Source organism: Diadema antillarum, unplaced genomic scaffold (genome assembly GCF_040938485.1).
Source record: "Diadema antillarum isolate AM-2024a unplaced genomic scaffold, OU_Dant_1.0 seq00001930_RagTag, whole genome shotgun sequence".
In the NCBI taxonomy this organism is placed as follows: Eukaryota; Metazoa; Echinodermata; class Echinoidea; order Diadematoida; family Diadematidae; genus Diadema; species Diadema antillarum.
Genome location: NW_027272593.1, coordinates 132,623 through 150,658, shown reverse-complemented (window position 1 = coordinate 150,658; position 18,036 = coordinate 132,623). Strand labels below are relative to the sequence as shown.

At 40.2% G+C, this 18,036-nt stretch overlaps 1 protein-coding gene across 1 annotated transcript; it reads right to left on the bottom strand.

The window, feature by feature from the left end:
- Nucleotides 1-4,256: 4,256 nt before the first annotated feature.
- LOC139713243 (C4b-binding protein alpha chain-like) lies at nt 4,257-17,980 on the bottom strand. The gene is made up of 6 exons (XM_071624987.1): nt 17,800-17,980; nt 16,858-17,055; nt 12,340-12,513; nt 9,549-9,728; nt 8,943-9,064; nt 4,257-4,298 (listed from the first exon to the last, which is right to left on the bottom strand). The coding sequence occupies exons 1-6, from the start codon at nt 17,978-17,980 to the stop codon at nt 4,257-4,259; spliced, it is 897 nt and encodes a 298-aa protein (XP_071481088.1).
- Nucleotides 17,981-18,036: the final 56 nt, after the last annotated feature.

Sequence of the window (18,036 nt, the reverse complement as noted above, 5' to 3'; positions counted from 1 at the left end):
CGTATGTAGGCCTAGATATATTTTGTTTTAACCCAAATTCGAACACGATCCAGACTACATACTTCATTGCGTCAGAAAGTTGTTATCTGAAGTATGACCATGGAGCTACTAATAGTAGCTCCATGGTATGACTTTGCACAAGATTCTACCACTTTGTTCGTAGGATTTCACTCTGCCCCCCCCCCCCCCTTGAACACGGGATGGAATTTTGCTTTAATGGCTTCTTTACTATACTTCGCGTGTGTAGATTAGGTTCATCAGTAATAGATGACAACACATTTCGTTGTAAATGCAATATACACTTTAGAGGTAACTGATCTTCCAAATCAGGTTGTGTTCATGAAATTTAAAAAAAAAAAGATGAAAGTAAGAAAGAAGTCATAACTTTTTTTAAACGATATGATGCACCGCATTGACCAATACGCTACAACTCGGGGAGTGGTAAGTTTACCTACATACTGGGACTGAATATCAAGACTATTATCGTATCGCGACGTGGTCCGAAACATGGCGTAAAGCTTTACAAAAGCCGATGGAATCTGTTACGCAATCGAACACAATAGGAATGATTTCCCTCGGTGCTGCTGTATAGCAGTCATGTCAACACAGGAGCGTCTTCTGATGGGTAAACCTCTCCGTGACGTTATGAATAGCGGCAGAGAGCGAGAGAAAGCTCGTCTGAATCGTTTCTTTTGAGTCTTCAAGCAAACTGTCAGGCAAAGGAGCTAATTTAGAATGGAAACTGTCTCAGCGAGAGTCGAAACTCTACGAGTGGAAGCAATAGGTGCTGCTGGTGCTTCATTTATCAAGGTATGATGGTCTTGCCAAAGTGTAGTGGGCCTGCTACAATCGTTCGTGCAGCAATGTACATGTGAGATCGAGAGTTACTCCACATTGCAGCTGCAATTCATGGGTACTGTAAACACACGCACAGAGAGACTGGGGAGCAGACTGCGCTAGTACGATGTCGCTGAAGTTTCGAAGACAGTGCGTACCCGGCAGGCTCCGGCCAGTCTTCCTCCTGCTCTTGCCCATCATCGTCTTCTACACCGTGCGATATCTGGTGAAAAGATACGAATGCAGCGGTCAGACGACTCCGTATAGTGATTGCGACGTTGGCTTCGGATCGTCGTCGCGAAGGAACGACCAAGCCAGCGTGATCAAGGCCGTTCAGGGGAACATTGTTGTTGAGGACGTTGATGATCACGATCGAGAAAGGCAAGTAGGACGGTTAATGGATCAGGGCGGTCCCGACGGGGGACATGGGAGGGAAGTCGCCCACGACGACGGCCTCCACGCAGATGTCGAGCTCGTGCAGGGAAACATCGTAGAGAGGAAGGACCTGCCACACGACTCCCCTGGCGCAAAAACAAAGATCACTGAGGGCAACAAGGATTCGGAGGATCTTGCCACCTCTGATTCCGATGATGGTGATGATGGGGCTATGCTGAGCTTCAGGAGGGATGAGGATGTCGTCAAGAGTGGACCCGCGGAGGACAATGAGCTCGAAGGTGTAGAAAACTCAAAGGAGAATGACGCACTGAAAGCAGAAATGAATGAGATTTACAAGCGAACTCATGACAATGTTGCTGAAGACAAACAAGCAGGAAATGAAGGAGGGGTCGATCTGAAACCACCCGCGAACAAGGGTGATGAAGGTGATAAAAGAGTCACCGCCTCGATCCAGAATAAGAAGATGTTGGAGACCAGCAACGACAACGATGCTCCGGTCTTCGTCATCATCATGGCTCAGTGGAGATTTGGGTCCAGCGTCATTGGGGAGCTCTTCAACCAAAACCCGGAAGTCTTCTACCTTTTCGAGCCGCTGCTGGTAGTTGAGGACATGGTCAAACTTTGGCGAATACCGGGCCCGTTCACCCGGGAGACGTATTATTACTCGATGAAAATTCTCGGGGATATAGCGAAATGTGACTTTGGTGACAAGGTCGTCGACTTTGTGAATATAACGAACAGCCAAGGGGGACGGACTCGCAACCGAGCCATCTGCGAGGCATTGCCTTTGGAGGCCGATCGCCGGATTCCCGACGCGTTGTGGCTGCGTGACCTGTGCCAAAAGCACAATCGGAGTTTAGCGACGAAGATCATCCGCGGAGAACTCGGAATGATCAAGCCCCTCGTGGTGAGCGATAAGGTGAACGTAAAGGTCATTCACCTTGTAAGAGATCCGCGAGGATCCATGGCATCGAGGCTGAACTACTTGTACCAATGGGGACACGAAAACCTCGCTCACAAGAACTTCTCCGCATCTGGCCGACTGAAGCCGCTGCAGCTGCTCGACAAAGAGACGCGCCACATGGAATCGGTACCTTTCATGTGCAGCTGGCTCCGAGAAAACTTTATGGCGCCATCGCAGCTCCCTGAATGGCTTCACGGACGGTATCTTCCCCTACGCTACGAGGACTTTGCCGACAATCCCGTCGGAAAGACGAAAGAGTTGTATCAGTTCGTCGGGTGGACGCTCCCTGATAGCGTGCGCGAGTGGGTGAAGCAGAACACGAATGCTCAGATGAGCGACCAGGGTACGTTCGGCATCGCGAAAAACGCGACGGCGACGGCGAGCCGGTGGATGAGTGAGCTCAGTGAGGTTGAGATCGAGCAGGTCGAGAGCTTGTGCATGGACGTTATGAAGTTATTGGGATATTCCCCGTACAGTGCTCTCAAGCGGAACACGTAATAATGAGCCTTGGTGTATTAATCATAGAGGCATAATACAACTTTGTATACTCATTTATGTTTCCCTTAACCTTCAACTTTCCTTCCTTGTCCTTCTTTATTTCCGTCCCATCTTTCATCTTCTCTTTTCTTCGTAATATTTATACACCGTCTCATTTACTCTCTTCTTTACCCTTCGTTCTACTCCTTATTTCATTTCATCTGTCCATTCCTCCATCATCTTCCTCATTTAATTGCACCATTCTATAATTTTACATTCTGTTACTCCTTGTTCTCCTTCCTATTTTCCTTGTAAAATGTATTGTCATTTCTATCCGTCTGATTGTGTATAATATCATTCCGACATGAAGCGGTGTTAATATTCATGTTTGAGAACAGTATACTTATCAAAATATAATATTCCACGTATCACAGCACTTCATCTAGAAATGTGCCTCATTATGCCTTTCATCTTTTTAGGGGATCAACGAGCGCCTCTTTACCAGTGGAAGGCGAGTTATTTTGTGCGTATTTTGTATCTAGAAGAGAAATAAGGTATCAAAGGAATTTTCCACTTGACTGGATTAATCAATACTGGAAGAGGGAGATACGTGCCGTGAAATGACCTTTTGATACCCTCTAATTCTCCCTGCTGGTGAGGTCAGAGAGGCAGAAATATTCTTTGTTTCTTTTTTTTTTCACTGTCGTTTTTCCCTTCTGTTTTCACATTTTCCCTTGATTTATTTCTCATTGTTTATTTTGTCGCTTAAAAGAGCACTTTGAAACGTATTGTCATTTGCACAAGAATTTTTTTTCTTGAAGTATATGTTTTATCCTCTTATTTAAAAAAAAAAAATCCTTAATCGGGAAGACCAACGACCTTGATTGCAGCAGTAAGATAACCGAAGTAGTTAGAATTATGCACTTAAAGGAAGCCCATATACCAAACGGACCACTCTCTTATCACAGAAGGGACAGATTAGAAATTGTGGCAACTCATCAGAGTTGTGTTTTGTATAATGCATTTGTTTTCCAGTTCAAATCTATCCTTAGAGATACAAATATAAAACTATATGTATGTATATCAATATGTATATTTGGTGTTCTCAGGACTATATTGCGAAAATACGTTCTGCGTCCTGCAAATCACGCTAATCATTCTTCTCCGTTCTGAAATAGGAAACCTCGCAATTGCATTGTATATCGTTCAGACGTCATATATCACTGTCAGCTAGTATTTATTTCATACTTTGTATACTTACACGAAAGAATAATCTAGAATCAGAATTATAGAAGTTGTACTGTCTGCTATTCAAGTTGAAATGTATGTTCTCTCTCTCTGTTCTGCATGTACCGTATCGGTTAAGTTCAAACGGATGGCCAGCGCGCCCAATGTTCAACTCAGTGTCATATTGGTTTTATTTTATTTTGAGGAATTTTCTGCCCGAAAAGGGTATACAATAATAAGATATCTTTCATCTTGAGTTTTTTGAATTTCAGATGTATAGAGAAATACTGAAATCGGATCAGGTGAATAAATGATACACGACGAAAATCGCGATGGCATAAGGCAACAGTTATTGTCATTTGTAAGTCACCTGCATAGAGGCCAGTGACGTCAGTAGCTGGATGAAGAATGGAGGAAAAGAATATAACAGTTAATCATGATATTAATAATTGTCCATCCACGAAATAGAATGATGATGAGGATGATGAGGATGATGAGGATGATGAGGATGGTCAAGTGGTTGTGGTGGTGATGATGATAATAATAATAATGATAATAATTATAATAATACTGGTGGTGATGGTGGTGGTGATGATGATGATAATGATAGTAATAATAATAATGATAATATTAATAATAATAATACTAATAATAATGATAATGGTGGTGGTGGTGATGATAATGATAGTAATAATAATAATGATAATATTAATAATAATGATAATGATAATTAATGGTGATGATGGTGGTGATGATGATGACAATCATGATGAAAATGTGACAGTGTGTGATGATGACGATGACTGTGGGTCAGAATAGATGAGGAGGAGAACAGTTTGAGTGTCATCAGGAAGGAACAATAGACGAGTCACTGGATGGATGAGATCTGCCCATGAACTCTCCAAAAAAATCGAGTGAAAATATTCACTCTTAAAAGAGTGAATACAAAAAAAAAATGAATTTAGAGTGAAATTGGAGTGACTTTTGAGTGAAAATGTTCATTTTCACTCGTTTTAGAGTGACCTCAAGGATCACTCCAAAATCTTCGAGTGATCCCTGAGGTCACTCCAAATTGAGTGAAAATGAACATTTTCACTCAAAAGTCACTCCAATTTCACTCTTAATTCACTCTTTTTTTTTTGTATTCACTCTTTTAAGAGTGAATATTTTCACTCGATTTTTTTTTAGAGAGAAAAAAGTGGCCAAAGAAATACGTCATCCTGTAATATCTCAGGTTTGTGTTTGAGGTTTGTGTTTAGAGTTTCTTCTGACATTTCATGTTTCATAAACTTTCAACATGACTACCTGTCCGATAACTGTGTTGGTAACTCCAACAAGAGGCCAATTTACTCAGTCCATTTTTCTCTGTTCATGTTCAACACGTAGCTCTCAGCGACAAGCCCTGTCTTGAATATCAAGAGAGAAATGGATAATGGGTTAGCCTTTGTGGGAATGAGCAAGTTATCGACAACGTGACCATGTTGAAGGTTATGGACCATAAAAAGGTTAGAAGAAACCCTGCAACCTGCAGTGTAGCAGGCTGGCCTCTTAATCTGACCTCTTTCATTGACAGATATCATCCATTCAGTGAGACATTCATTGTTTCTTCACGATCACACGCAAACTTGAAAAAAAAAAGTAATTTGTCATGGTTGTCTTTAAAGTGCATGTACTCACAGTCATGCGTGACATTTGTCAACATATACAGTGTAATTAGCTATCAATGGAAAGAGGAAGAGTTTTTCTTTCCTCACAACCAACATTGCGCTCTCCATAGATGGCAAATGGATGAAATAGTGGCCCTCCAGAGTTGAATTACGTCTTCATCTTCTTCTTCTTCTTCTTCTTCTTCTTCTTCTTCCTCTTCTTTTGATACACACTGTACAGTGAATTTAGCGACTGACTGGGAAGCCAATGCAGTGCGTATAGTCAGCTTTTGGCCGAGTCGGCCCTTTGAACGCGCTACAGGCAGCGGATTTTGTGTGTGATTCAATCGGGTTAGGGTGAGTTAGATGGGCGGAAAATCCGCACTAGCTACCGAGAAGTTAGTATCATAGCAATAAATTGCCTCTATTGTTGGCCAAGAGCTCTAATACCCAGCTTTAGCAAAGCGCAATAATGAATGTTCTTCACAAAGTAGTCCCGTACTACTGTATGCGATTTTCGGTGTCGAATGTAATATAATACCATGTACTTTACTGGTTTATATACGCGCGCCAAATGAAATATCAGCTCAGGTACAGTTTGAAGGCCTCGGCAGATAGAATTGCTCAATATGCTGATCTTCAATATGAAACAATATTTATAGGCCTCTGAAATCATATTAAAAAACACGATTCATCACAAAAGCACTGGAATGTTCAGTTCAACTGGCTTCAATCAGACTTAAACACAACATGAGAACCATTCTGGTGAGTAGGATAAGACAGAATGACCCCTCTCTTTATTAAAGCATGGGCAAGACATAATGTCGTTGTACACTTGAAAATAATAGTTTATTAAAGAAGTAGAAAACGTACGAATAAAGCGATAGCGGTAGAAGGAGGAGGAGCGATGGTAAAAGTGGTAATGACAAAGATATATTAGAATTTGTTGAAGTAATTATCATTTCCGTATAAGTAGTAATGAAGGTAGAAATAATTGAACAGTAGAGTAGAAGTTGCTGTAGTAGTAGTAGTAGTAGTAGAGTAGCACTAGTAGTAATAGAAGTAATAGAAGTAGTAGTAGTAGTAGTAGTAGTGGTGGTGGTGGTAGTACTCTCTAAAAAATCGAATGAAAAAATTCACTCTTAATAATTCACTCTTAAAGGAGTGAATACAAAAAAGAGTGAATTTGGAGTGAATGTTAATTGAAAATGTTTATTTTCACTCATTTTTAGAGTGACCTCAAGGATCACTCCAAAAACCATCGAGTGATTCCTGAGGTCACTCCAAAATGAGTGAAAATGAACATTTTCACTTAAGATTCATTCCAATTTCACTCTAAATTCACTCTTTTTTGTATTCACTCCTTTAAGAGTGAATATTTTCACTCGATTTTGTTAGAGAGTGTGTAGTAGTAGTTGTAGTAGTAGTAGTAGACATGTAGTAGTAGAAGTAGTAATTGTAGTTGTAGCAGTAGTCGCAATATTTTTTATTCTCCTGATTAAAAGACGAAAAAAAAAAATTAAATTACGACTTGATCACTGATGACGGGACATAATCTATATTGCTGGTCCTCCATGGTATATAGCGTCCAGAATACAAATGAACGGTAATCATAAAGTAAATTAATAAAGTAATTATAAATCACAATTAACAAAGAAGACAATATCGCAATCTTTCCAGAAATACACGCAATGTCTATGAAATAAACAGCCATTGACCCATTTGACAGAATTATTATTGTAATTTTATGTTTATTTCTACATACTAACATAATACAACATGCAACGTAATGACACCATAGCTGACACCAACTTTACTGAACACATGCTAACTTTAGAACGTTAAATGTGATGAACAGCAATATACAACGTAATGAATCCAGCTCGGAAGATACAATACATGACATTAAATTAACGAAAAAAAAAAACTGAAGAAAAACGTCAAATGAAAGTCTCTGGTAGTCTAATGGAGCTCAAAATGGGAGGGACCTAGGACGTAGCTAGCATGTATTGTAAAAGCATCTCAACACAGAACGATTAACCACGACAGGGCAATGTCCAGTAATTGAATCTGTTGCACACATGATTATGGTAAAGTAAACAGTCCTTACATACATGATTGTCAGACAGAAAATGGTCATGTAAGTCCATACTCAGTATAGGAAACTTCTCATAGAGAAAGAAAAATAAAGGATTTACTTAATACTGGAAGTTCACTATCAGAACTACCTTTTAATATCTAGGATGAGATATTGGGAAGAAAACAAGGCAAGGAGCTAAAATAGATATCTTATAATCTTAAAATGTCACTTTTCATAGAAAATTTCCACAAGACACTACACCATCATGCATCAGTACACTTTCTGACTCGTTCTTTGGCTACATTATTGCAATCTCCATAGCATGAAATATTCCTCAGTTGCAGCCCCATGCGGTCACCACTGACAAGTAGAAAATGTAATACAAATGCACACGTATAGGTAAGTATGTTCATCTTTACTAATTCATTTCTCTTTTTTTTCTTTTCTTTTCTTGAGGTGAACGGCAAAAGGAAGGTATTGTATTTTCTATATGACATAATTCTGGAGACGTTTTGACTTTACTTCCAAGGATGACATTGGAGGTGTATTTTATAGGCGAGAAGATTGGCTAAACAATCGCCAACTTATCCTGCGCACAAACAAATTGTTGAGCTGTGAGACGATAGTATCATTCCCCGACAACTTTCATCATCACGGTGAAAGAAAGAAAATTCTTAAATTGAACTCTTAAATAGACAATTATGCTATTTTATCTCAGATTTCTGTGGATTGTTTTCCTCCTCTGTTTGTTATAGCTCCATTTTGTATAACTTGAAGATGATGAACACTTTTTTTTTGCTTTGTTTTGTACCTCTTTGAGACAGAAAAAAAAAGGACAGAGCCCCATGCCTGTGTTTGGATTGAGTTTGGCGGGATGCTGGTATAGTTTTGGTTGAGATGACCGGCTTCAGGTTTTGAAGTTCTTAGTGAGAAAATGTTCAACCTCTCATGAATTCAAAGTTTATATGATGAAAGTTTATTTTGAAATGGCTGAGTTGTCAAAAACAAAGCAATCCTAATAATAGGTAATTAGGTTTCATTAGGATCGCCTTGCTTTACTTTGTGTGTGTGTGTGTGTGTGTGTGTGTGTGTGTGTTTTGATATCTCAGCCATTACTAGCCAATCTTCATCAAACAAACTCTAAATTCCTCTTAAAAATATATGCAATTGTCTCGTAAGGAGGTAAAAGTTGAATCCTCATCTCAACCAAAACTATACCATCCCTTTGAACCATGAGTTAGATACACACAGGTAGATAATCCGGAGTCCAATATCCATCATTACAGGTTAATGTGCCACTCGCCGGGCCATTTACGTGTCGGTAATTTGGCGCGCACGTCACCGTGATGTCGTCGTTGTGGTAGTAGTACCCGTCGTCTGTTCTGGCGGCTGGAGTTATCCTCAGAGAAGGCGGGAGAGTGGGGGCTGGGCAGTTGGCTACATGGAGGATAAAACGATGTGATAATAACAATTAAAATGTCAAAGAAAGAAATACTGCACTAATACTAATAGAACAACAACAATGATATTAAAAATGTGAACGATTCTGATGACGTAAATGCAAAAAAAAAATCATGGATTATGTAAAATAAGGAGAATGTCTCAGACATTCTTGGGTTTTTTGTTGTTGTTGTTGTTTTTTAACATGAATGCATAATTGCAATTATTTTGACTTCATCAGTGTGTATGTGGGGGGGGGGGAATCATTGACTCACACTTGACCCATTTAACAGCAAGCACTCCCCTCCTCCCCCCCCCCCCCCCCCCACACACACGCACAAACTAAAAACAACAAAACAAATAAAACAGAAAAAAAAGAAAACCAGAACCTTCTGATCATATTCATGTCTTTCTTTTTCCAATAAACCTTTTTGAAACATTAGAGACACTGTGTGTCACCCCTATCCTATCGTATGATTACCGTAGCAGTCGACAGAAATGTCCCATACGCCATCACTGCAGGTCATAGGCGTAGAGTAGTTTGACCCGGATCCGGAAGTGTAACCGTTGTCGCACGTTACCACCACGTACTCTCCGTCAGCTACCTCATATCCGAGTGCTTCGTAGTTAGAATTAGGAATCAGTGGCGAGATGCAGTTCTCTGAATCCGGAAACGTGTACAAAGAAACGTATATTATCCAAGGTTTAAATTTATGATTGCGTCCGGTTTCTTGAGCTCACGTAGAGGACAGGTAGAGCCAGCCGCACTCTCAAAATGCATCAACGAAATGCTATAGTTCATGGGTACATCATAGATTAAATGAACATTTACTTTTTTTCTGAGAAATGTAGAATTCACGTTGAATGAATTCAACTCATTTCAGTCATTAAGAGCAGTGGCGTATCTAGGGGGGGGGGGGGCAAGGGGGGCACGTGCCCCGGGCGCCACTCCCCGGGGGCGCAAAAAAAACGAAGAAGAAGAAGAAGAAGAAAAAAGGAAAAAAAAAAAAGAAGAAGAAGAAAAAAAAAAGAGAAGAAAAAAAAAGAGAAGAAGAAGAAGAAGAAGAAAAAAAAACTCGCCCGGAAAAGGGGGGGGGGGAGCAGAAAACCAAATCAAACAAGACCAAAAAAAAAATGATGCCGCCGACAAAATGACAATGTTTATTGTGTTCACACAAGAATTCCATGTTCTGTAAGTAAGCTGAAGTACAAAAATTTTCGGCTCGCTCGATGCGCTCGCTCGCCAAAATTTATATAAAAAAGAAGGTAAGAACAAAACGTGATGATGACATGGACAAAATGACAATGTCTATTGTGTTCACACATGTCACTTTATATTTAGCAGGCAAATGTTTCACGGAGCAGCGGCTGCCATTTCTTTCGTTCTGAAGCGATCGCCAATTGGATCAAAAGAAGGCGCCAACGGTTTCGAACATACGGGGGGGGGGGGGGATTGGGGGCGCAAAAAAAACCCCCAAACAACCCAAAACAAGCAAGATAAGAACAAAACGTAATGATGACGCGGATATATACAAATTTCGGCTCACTCGCTCGTACTAATTTAGAGTATTTTTTAAAGTCTTCAGTTTGGGTCGTTACTATATCTCGTAAGAATTGTAAGATTTAATAAGCAAAAAATGACAAGAATTTCATGTTTTGTAAGCTGAAATACAAAGTTTTTCGGCTCGCTCGCTGCGCTCGCTCGCGCCAAAATTTATCCCCAAAAAAGAGATAAGAACAAAACGTGATGATGACGCAGAAATATACAAATTTCGACTCACTCGCGCGTACTAATTTAGAGTATTTTTTAAAGTCCTCAGTTTGTTGGTATAAATCGTTATCGTCGTCACTATATCTTGATTAGAATAGTAAGATTTGATAAGCAAAAAATGACAAGAATTCCATGTTTTGTTAGCTGAAATACAAAAATTTTCGGCTCGCTCGCTGCGCTCACTCGCCAAAATTTATTCAAAAAAGAGATAAGAACAAATCGTGATGATGCCGCGGAAATATACACATTTCGGCTCACTCGCGCGTACTAATTTAGAGTAGTTTTTCTAAGTCCTCGGTTTGTTGGTATTAATCGTTATCTATAAGGCCGTCACTATATCTTTATTAGAATTGTAAAATTTGATAAGCGAAAAATGACAAGAATTCCATGTTTTGTTAGCTGAAATACAAATTTTTCGGCTCGCTCGCTGCGCTCGCTCGCCAAAATGTATAAAAAAAGAGTTAAGAACAAATCGTGATGATGCCGTGGAAATATACAAATTTCAGCTCACTCGCGCTTACTAATTTAGAGTATTTTTTAAAGTCCTCAGTTTGTTGGTATAAATCGTTATCGTCGTCACTATATCTTGATTAGAATTGTAAGATTTAATAAGCAAAAAATGACAAGAATTCCATGTTTTGTTAGCTGAAATACAAAAATTTTCGGCTCGCTCACTGCGCTCGCCAAAATTTATCAACGTTCATTACATTTAAATCACCCTCAAAAAGACCCCTTTTAAGTGTTTGAAAAAGTACATCATGTGGACTGTGTTTAAAGTCCCTACTGGGATGGGGTTGGGGTGGAACACTTTTTCAGAAATTAGGGGCGCAATTTTCGCGCTTGCCCCGGGCGCCGTTTTCCCTAGATACGCCACTGATTAAGAGTCATAATTTTCAAACTTAAAGGTATCCGTATGGTATAGTTTCGACTGAGATGGGGCTTCAGGTTTCCAATTTTTTGTGAGATGATTAAAAACCTCTTATGAAATATGAAAGAGTATACATTTCTCAGAGGATTTGAAAATTTATTTGAAGCAAATTGATTTGAAATGGCTGAGATATCCAGAAACAAAGAGTTCCTAATAAAACATGAGAACCACATTTTATCAAGACCACTCTATTTTACTTATGTCGTTGGGATGAGTGACGAACTTCCTTTGGATCTTAGTGCCCTTTTCTTACCCCATTATTCCTAAATCGTAAATCCTACCTATATCAAAGGCTTCATTGATTCTGCAAGTTGTGAAAAAATCGAAACTTATCTATACTGCATGAATTACATGACCATTAATTCCTGTGTCACAAGAAATCTTGTGAAAATAAAATTAAAACAAAACAATGACCTCAACATGTCCACTATCGCTGGTTAGGTTTGATTAATGTTTCTAAAATGTAACTCAATGTTGATCTTTTCCTCTTAATTATTCACAAATTCCCATCAAGAACTTATAATTCTAATTTAGAAGTCAAATGGAGCCCCAGACTGACAAAGTCATACGCACCTAGACATTGACCAATAGCAGCTTGCCAAGTTCCATCCCGACACGTGACCGAGTTTGGACCATTCAGAGTGAAGCCTTGATCACATGACACGATGAGTGCTTCTCCGCTCAGCACCAAGGTGCCGGGTGCAAAAGAGGCGTTACCATTGAACAAAGTTGGTACAACGCAATGCTCTGTGGAATACATTGCAAAGTACAAAGAATGACATCATCATGAAAGCATCTCAAGAATGCGTTCGACTTTTAGTCATATTTCAGTTTGACTGGGTATTGTACATAATATTTCTAAGGTTCATCAAAAAAGACAAAGAAAGGCATAGAAGGATTTTTTCACTGATTCCTCTCAACAATTTATTCATATCACTATTTTTGTTTAAATTGGCTCCGTGTAAAACCATTTACGATATTTAAGAGGAGCTGACAAAATGAACTGAAAGGTAGAAACAGTTACATTGTGGTTTATGCACTACAAATCTTACACCCTTTGTACATACACACACGACACCTATACCTTCACACGTCGGTACAGCCGGTGTCCACTCGCCAGTTCCGCTACACATTACTTCCTGGGATCCGAATAAACTGTACCCATAGTTACAGGAAAAGAACGCAGTGTCGTATAACACGTAAAGGTTCGTGGCATCTTCTTCGGATCCGTGAAGGGGAGGAGTTGGTGATGGGCAGAAATTTTCTACAAAATGATATATAGATTTGATCAAAAGAACTTAAATCTCATGAGATTCCTGAAGCTAAATAGAAAATTATAGGTTTGTAGATGAAGGCCTTTCAGTTCTATAATTTACGGCGTTGCGCTACTTAGCCTAGAAGATGAGTGTAATAACTGCTGATCGTTTCTCAGTGAATGCATCAGCATACAAAAATATACGAGAAAAAAAGGAAATTTATTTCATTCCAAATCATCAGTCACCCTGTGTGTGGCAAATAAAATGGATTCACAAAAATAGACCTCTGAAAACACGCAGTCCTAAGCTTCTCGTAGGAACATTTATTCCTCAATTAATGAAATAATGAGATACATAAAAGTGATGTACACAGATATTTGTTAGAGACTGTTGTCTTTTCTTTCTTCTACAAAACGTGTGGTAGCAAAACTTTTGTTTTTACACGCCTTTGAATACATGCAAGCCACGTCCATTCTATTCAATTCCATTCAGCTTAATTCAAACGTATTTCATTTATCAACAGCAGACAAATCAACAAGGTAGGAATTAAATACAGTGTACTCAATTGACAGTATACTGTTCATTATCAAACAAATACGCTTGTCATTACAATTAAAGGAAACTTTAAGACATGTTCAGAGAAAAATGGAGGGGCAAAAAAAAAAAGATAAAGCTTGCAATGTGCGGGTCCCTGAAAGAAAATCCACGTAAATGGATAAGGTTAAAGCATGCAAAATGATTAAGTCAAATGATATGATTTATGCATGGGCGTCACCAGGGGGGGGGGGGGGGGGGAGGGGGGTGCGTTGGGTGCGAACCCACCCCCTTCAGACCCTAAAAAACAAAAACAAAAAAAAAAACTTCAGTCTGCGAGCGACCTCAACGCCGTACCCTAAATAATGATTATTTTTTTATCTATTTTTTTTCTTTTGGGGGGAAATTTTGCATCGGGGACAAAAAAAAAAATCGTGGGCAAAAACAATTCGCACCCCTGGTTCTGGCAGCACTGATTTTATACATATCTACTAGTACAAGTGTATTCTATACAGTGTTTACTATTTAGATAGATTTTGGACATCCTTCCCATGCTTGGTCACTTCGACGCCACCTCGCTGGTCATACCTCCCCCAGTCATGAACATAAACCGACACCCTTGACTACCAGTGGCGGATCCATGGGGAGGGGCGCACCGGGCGCCCGCCCCCTCTTAATTTCCAAAGCGAAAAAGTATAGCTACAAACAGCAGTTTTTGGACTGTAAAATGTCAAAATTTTCAAGCTCGCTCGCTCCGCTCGCTGGCATTTAGTCGTAATGCCATTCTATTGAAGTTGCTGCCAGTAATTGCCGGCAGTTCCACCCGGTGCCCCCCCCCCCCCCTTAATTTCCAAAGGAAAAAAAAATATATAAATATGGCTACAAACGGCAGTTTTGGGACTGTAAAATGTCAAAATTTCAAAGCTCGCTCGCTCCGCTCGCTCGCATGTAATCGTTAAGTCATTCTCCCGATATTGCTGCCAGTAATTTGTCGTTTTACACCGTCATTCCATAATCCATTTATAGGGGGACAACCCCCTCCTACAACCTCCCCCTTACTCGTTCCGCTTGTTCGGGCTCGGTCGCGTTCATGACATCAGTGTAAGAATTATTACTAGAAGTTTATTTGAATTATGCCATTTATAGGCAAATTCTTCAATAACAGTTTACTTCAAAATGTGCTGATACCTTAAACAAGTGGGACTGTTTCAAGTCGATAAAACACGCAAAATACCTGCATCAAATTGCACCATTTACAACATAAAAATGCAAAAAGTGCTCACCGTGGGAGGGGGACACTCCCTCCCATATCCTCTCCCTCGCTCACTCCTCTCGCTCTTGCTTGGCCGCGTTCATGATATTCAGTGTAAATATTAAAACTGGAAATTTATTTGGATGATACTATTTTATAGGCAAATTGTTCGATAATAATCTACATCAAAATATACTGCTTTACTTTAAACAAGTGGGACTGTTTCGAGTCGATAAAACAAGCAAAACATGCATCAAATCCCCCCTTGCTCTCTCCGCTTGCTCGGGCTCGGTCGCGTTCATGACATCAGTGTAAGAATCAATACAAGAAGTTTATTGAAATGATACAGTTTATAGGCACATTGTTCAACAACAAATTCCATCAAAATGTACTGCTATCTTAAACAAGTGGGACTGTTTCAAGTCGATAAAAACACGCAAAAAGCCTGCATCAAATTGCACCATTTATAACATCAAAATGCAAAAAGTTATCACCGTGGGGGGGGGGGGGGGGGACAACAGGCACTTCCACACCCTCCCCCCCCCCCCCTGCTCGCTCCCTCGCATACTAACACACCTCCGCCCCCCCCCCCCCCCCCCCCAAGATGAAATCCTAGCTACGCCGGTGCCCTTTCCCCGCTTGGTTTCCCTCAACAACAGTTAAAGTCTAGGGATTGAGAGCTTCCTATATTCCAAATGTCTGTCAAAAAGAAAAAAAAAAATCTCGTTACATTAGGGTCAAAACGCACCCCCCCCCCCCTTGAAAAAAGAAAAAAAGCTGGTGACGCCCCTGTTTATGTCATTTTGTGTCTCATCTCAGAGGAGGCGTATCGTTTGTCGTGTATCCACTATAGTGGCCACGGCGAATTGCGGGCTTATAGATCTGCGACGCTAGTCCTATATACGAAGCGGCAATCAGGCAAAAAGAAAAGAAAAAGGTCTCGTTCTGCACAATATGCGCGATACAATGCTGCTGTTTCCATTGTCCAACTCGCATGTATCAACGCGTGTCATAACCTTGATAGCATCGCATATCTATACTGGGTGTCCCCAAAAAAGCGGAACGGTGGATTTTAAGTACCTTGCGTTCTAAAAGTGATATATGTTTTGATATCATTAGAAAGAACATCTTCCGCAAAAGACAATGATACCAAAATTTTTAAATTTGGTTTAGCACTTTTTATTCTACGCCAATTTTTGTAAATGCAGTCATTTTCAAATTTCGTCGGATTTTTGCGACTTATGAGATAATAATTTGAGCGCGACAAGCGATCCATACGGTGAATATTGAGTAAGTTCGGTGATCCATGTCAACAAAATCTCCCTAACAAAAATCGAGTGAAAATATTCACTCTTAAAAGAGTGAATACAAAAAAGAGTGATTTTAGAGTGAAATTGGAGTGAATTATGAGTGAAAATGTTCATTTTCACTCATTTTGGAGTGACCTCAGGGATCACTCGAAGATTTTGGAGCGATCCCTGAGGTCACTCCAAAACGAGTGAAAACGAACATTTTCACTCAAAATTCACTCCAATTTCACTCTAAAATCACTCTTTTTTGTATTCACTCTTTTAAGAGTGAATATTTTCACTCGATTATTTTTTAGAGAGAACGATACAGCTTTCACATTGGGTGCGGGCCAGGAAAAAAACAGTGTGTGTGTGTGTGGCGTGTGTGTGTGTGTCTGTCTGTCTGTCTGTCTGTATGTGTGTGCGCGCCCAATGTGAAAGCTGTATCTTTTGTTGACATGGATCAACCACCGAACTAAATGTGGGATCAACGAGCTGACACAATTCACCGTATGGAACGCTCGTCGCACCCAAATTATTATCTCATAAGTCGCAAAAATTTGAAAATGACTGCATTTACAGAAATTGGCGTAGAATAAAAAGTACTGAACCAAATTTAATGATTTTGGTATCATTGTCTTCTGCGGACAATGCTCTTTCTAATGACGTCAAAAAATATAAAACTTTTAGAACGCAAGGTACTGAAAATCCACCATTCCACTTTTTTGGGACACCCGGTATAGCTCTTTATTGTAGTTACCCTCACAGGTAGGTGGCGACCCGTAATCATCAAAATACCAATAGCTCAGATGGCTGTAGTACGCATTCGACGAACCGAACAGGACGCCGCTACAGCCAATGGTCACGTTACTTCCTCCGGGGTAGCAGGAAACTGACGGAGAGAAGCTAGGAGTGCCACCCCCGTAGACCGTAGGAGTGGATGTGCAGTTCGCATACTCTGAAACGTGGGAATGATGCAATAAGTGACTCTCTCAGTAATGGATTTAAGATAGATAAAAATACCCGGACAGATATTTGACAAAATAATCTAAAAGAGATGTGTCTTCGTAACTTTGTTTAGAACATGCCTTTACCAGGAAGTATGGTGGGTGCTTATGTTATGGACCGAAATGTAAGATAGAGTTTGACATGATTATTAAACACCTTTATACTACCGTCACCTCAAGGTTAATTTGCTTTTACGACAAAATTGAATTATGAAGAGAACATTAAATTTCATAGGAAAGATTGGTTAATCATATGAAGATATTTGCCTTCACATGACGAACAACGGTCTATATGATATAAGTATAATTATATAGACGAAACTATTACGCCTCATCCTTGTTTAAGAGGATATCTAAAGCAGATATGAAAGAATTTTTTTCAGTACCATCGACAAAAAAAAGTGTGGAAATGAATTCTTCTCAACGCAGCATGCACGCATAAGTACAATCTCTCTCTCTCTCTCTCTCTCTCTCTCTCTTTCTTTCTATCTCTCTTTCCTCACACACTAACACACATGCACGCACGCACACACACACACACACACACACACACGCACATACCTGTCCTAACCCTAGCTCAAGACACAAAATTGATTCTTGCTCAACTCCCCTCCCCCCCCCCCCCCCCACCCACTGATGACATGACTATTACTGTTATGCAAACTTCGCTGTTCCAGGCAGGTGTCTCTGCATACCATGACACATGACGTCAGAATCCAACTGGCCGTCATGACAGGTCACAGGAGTAGGGAAGTCTGACCCGGAAGTATAACCTTCGTCACATTCCACGATCACGTAATCCCCGTGTGAGATGGAGCCCCGGTCTTCTGCGTGGTTCGAATTTGCGATCGTCGGGGCGGGGCAGTTCTCTATCATGACAATGGAGGACCTAGTGACCTTTTCGCTGCATGCTCATCAAGCATTATTCATGA

Bases quoted from the DNA above. Each gene is read 5' to 3' on its own strand.
- LOC139713243 (XM_071624987.1), bottom strand. From the start codon at position 17,980: ATGATAGAGAACTGCCCCGCCCCGACGATCGCAAATTCGAACCACGCA. The intron at 17,056-17,799 runs GTATGCAGAGAC...CCCACGTTTCAG, and splicing joins TTCTGACGTCATGTGTCATG to AGTATGCGAACTGCACATCC. The intron at 9,065-9,548 runs GTAATCATACGA...TCCTCCATGTAG, and splicing joins CATTTCTGTCGACTGCTACG to CCAACTGCCCAGCCCCCACT.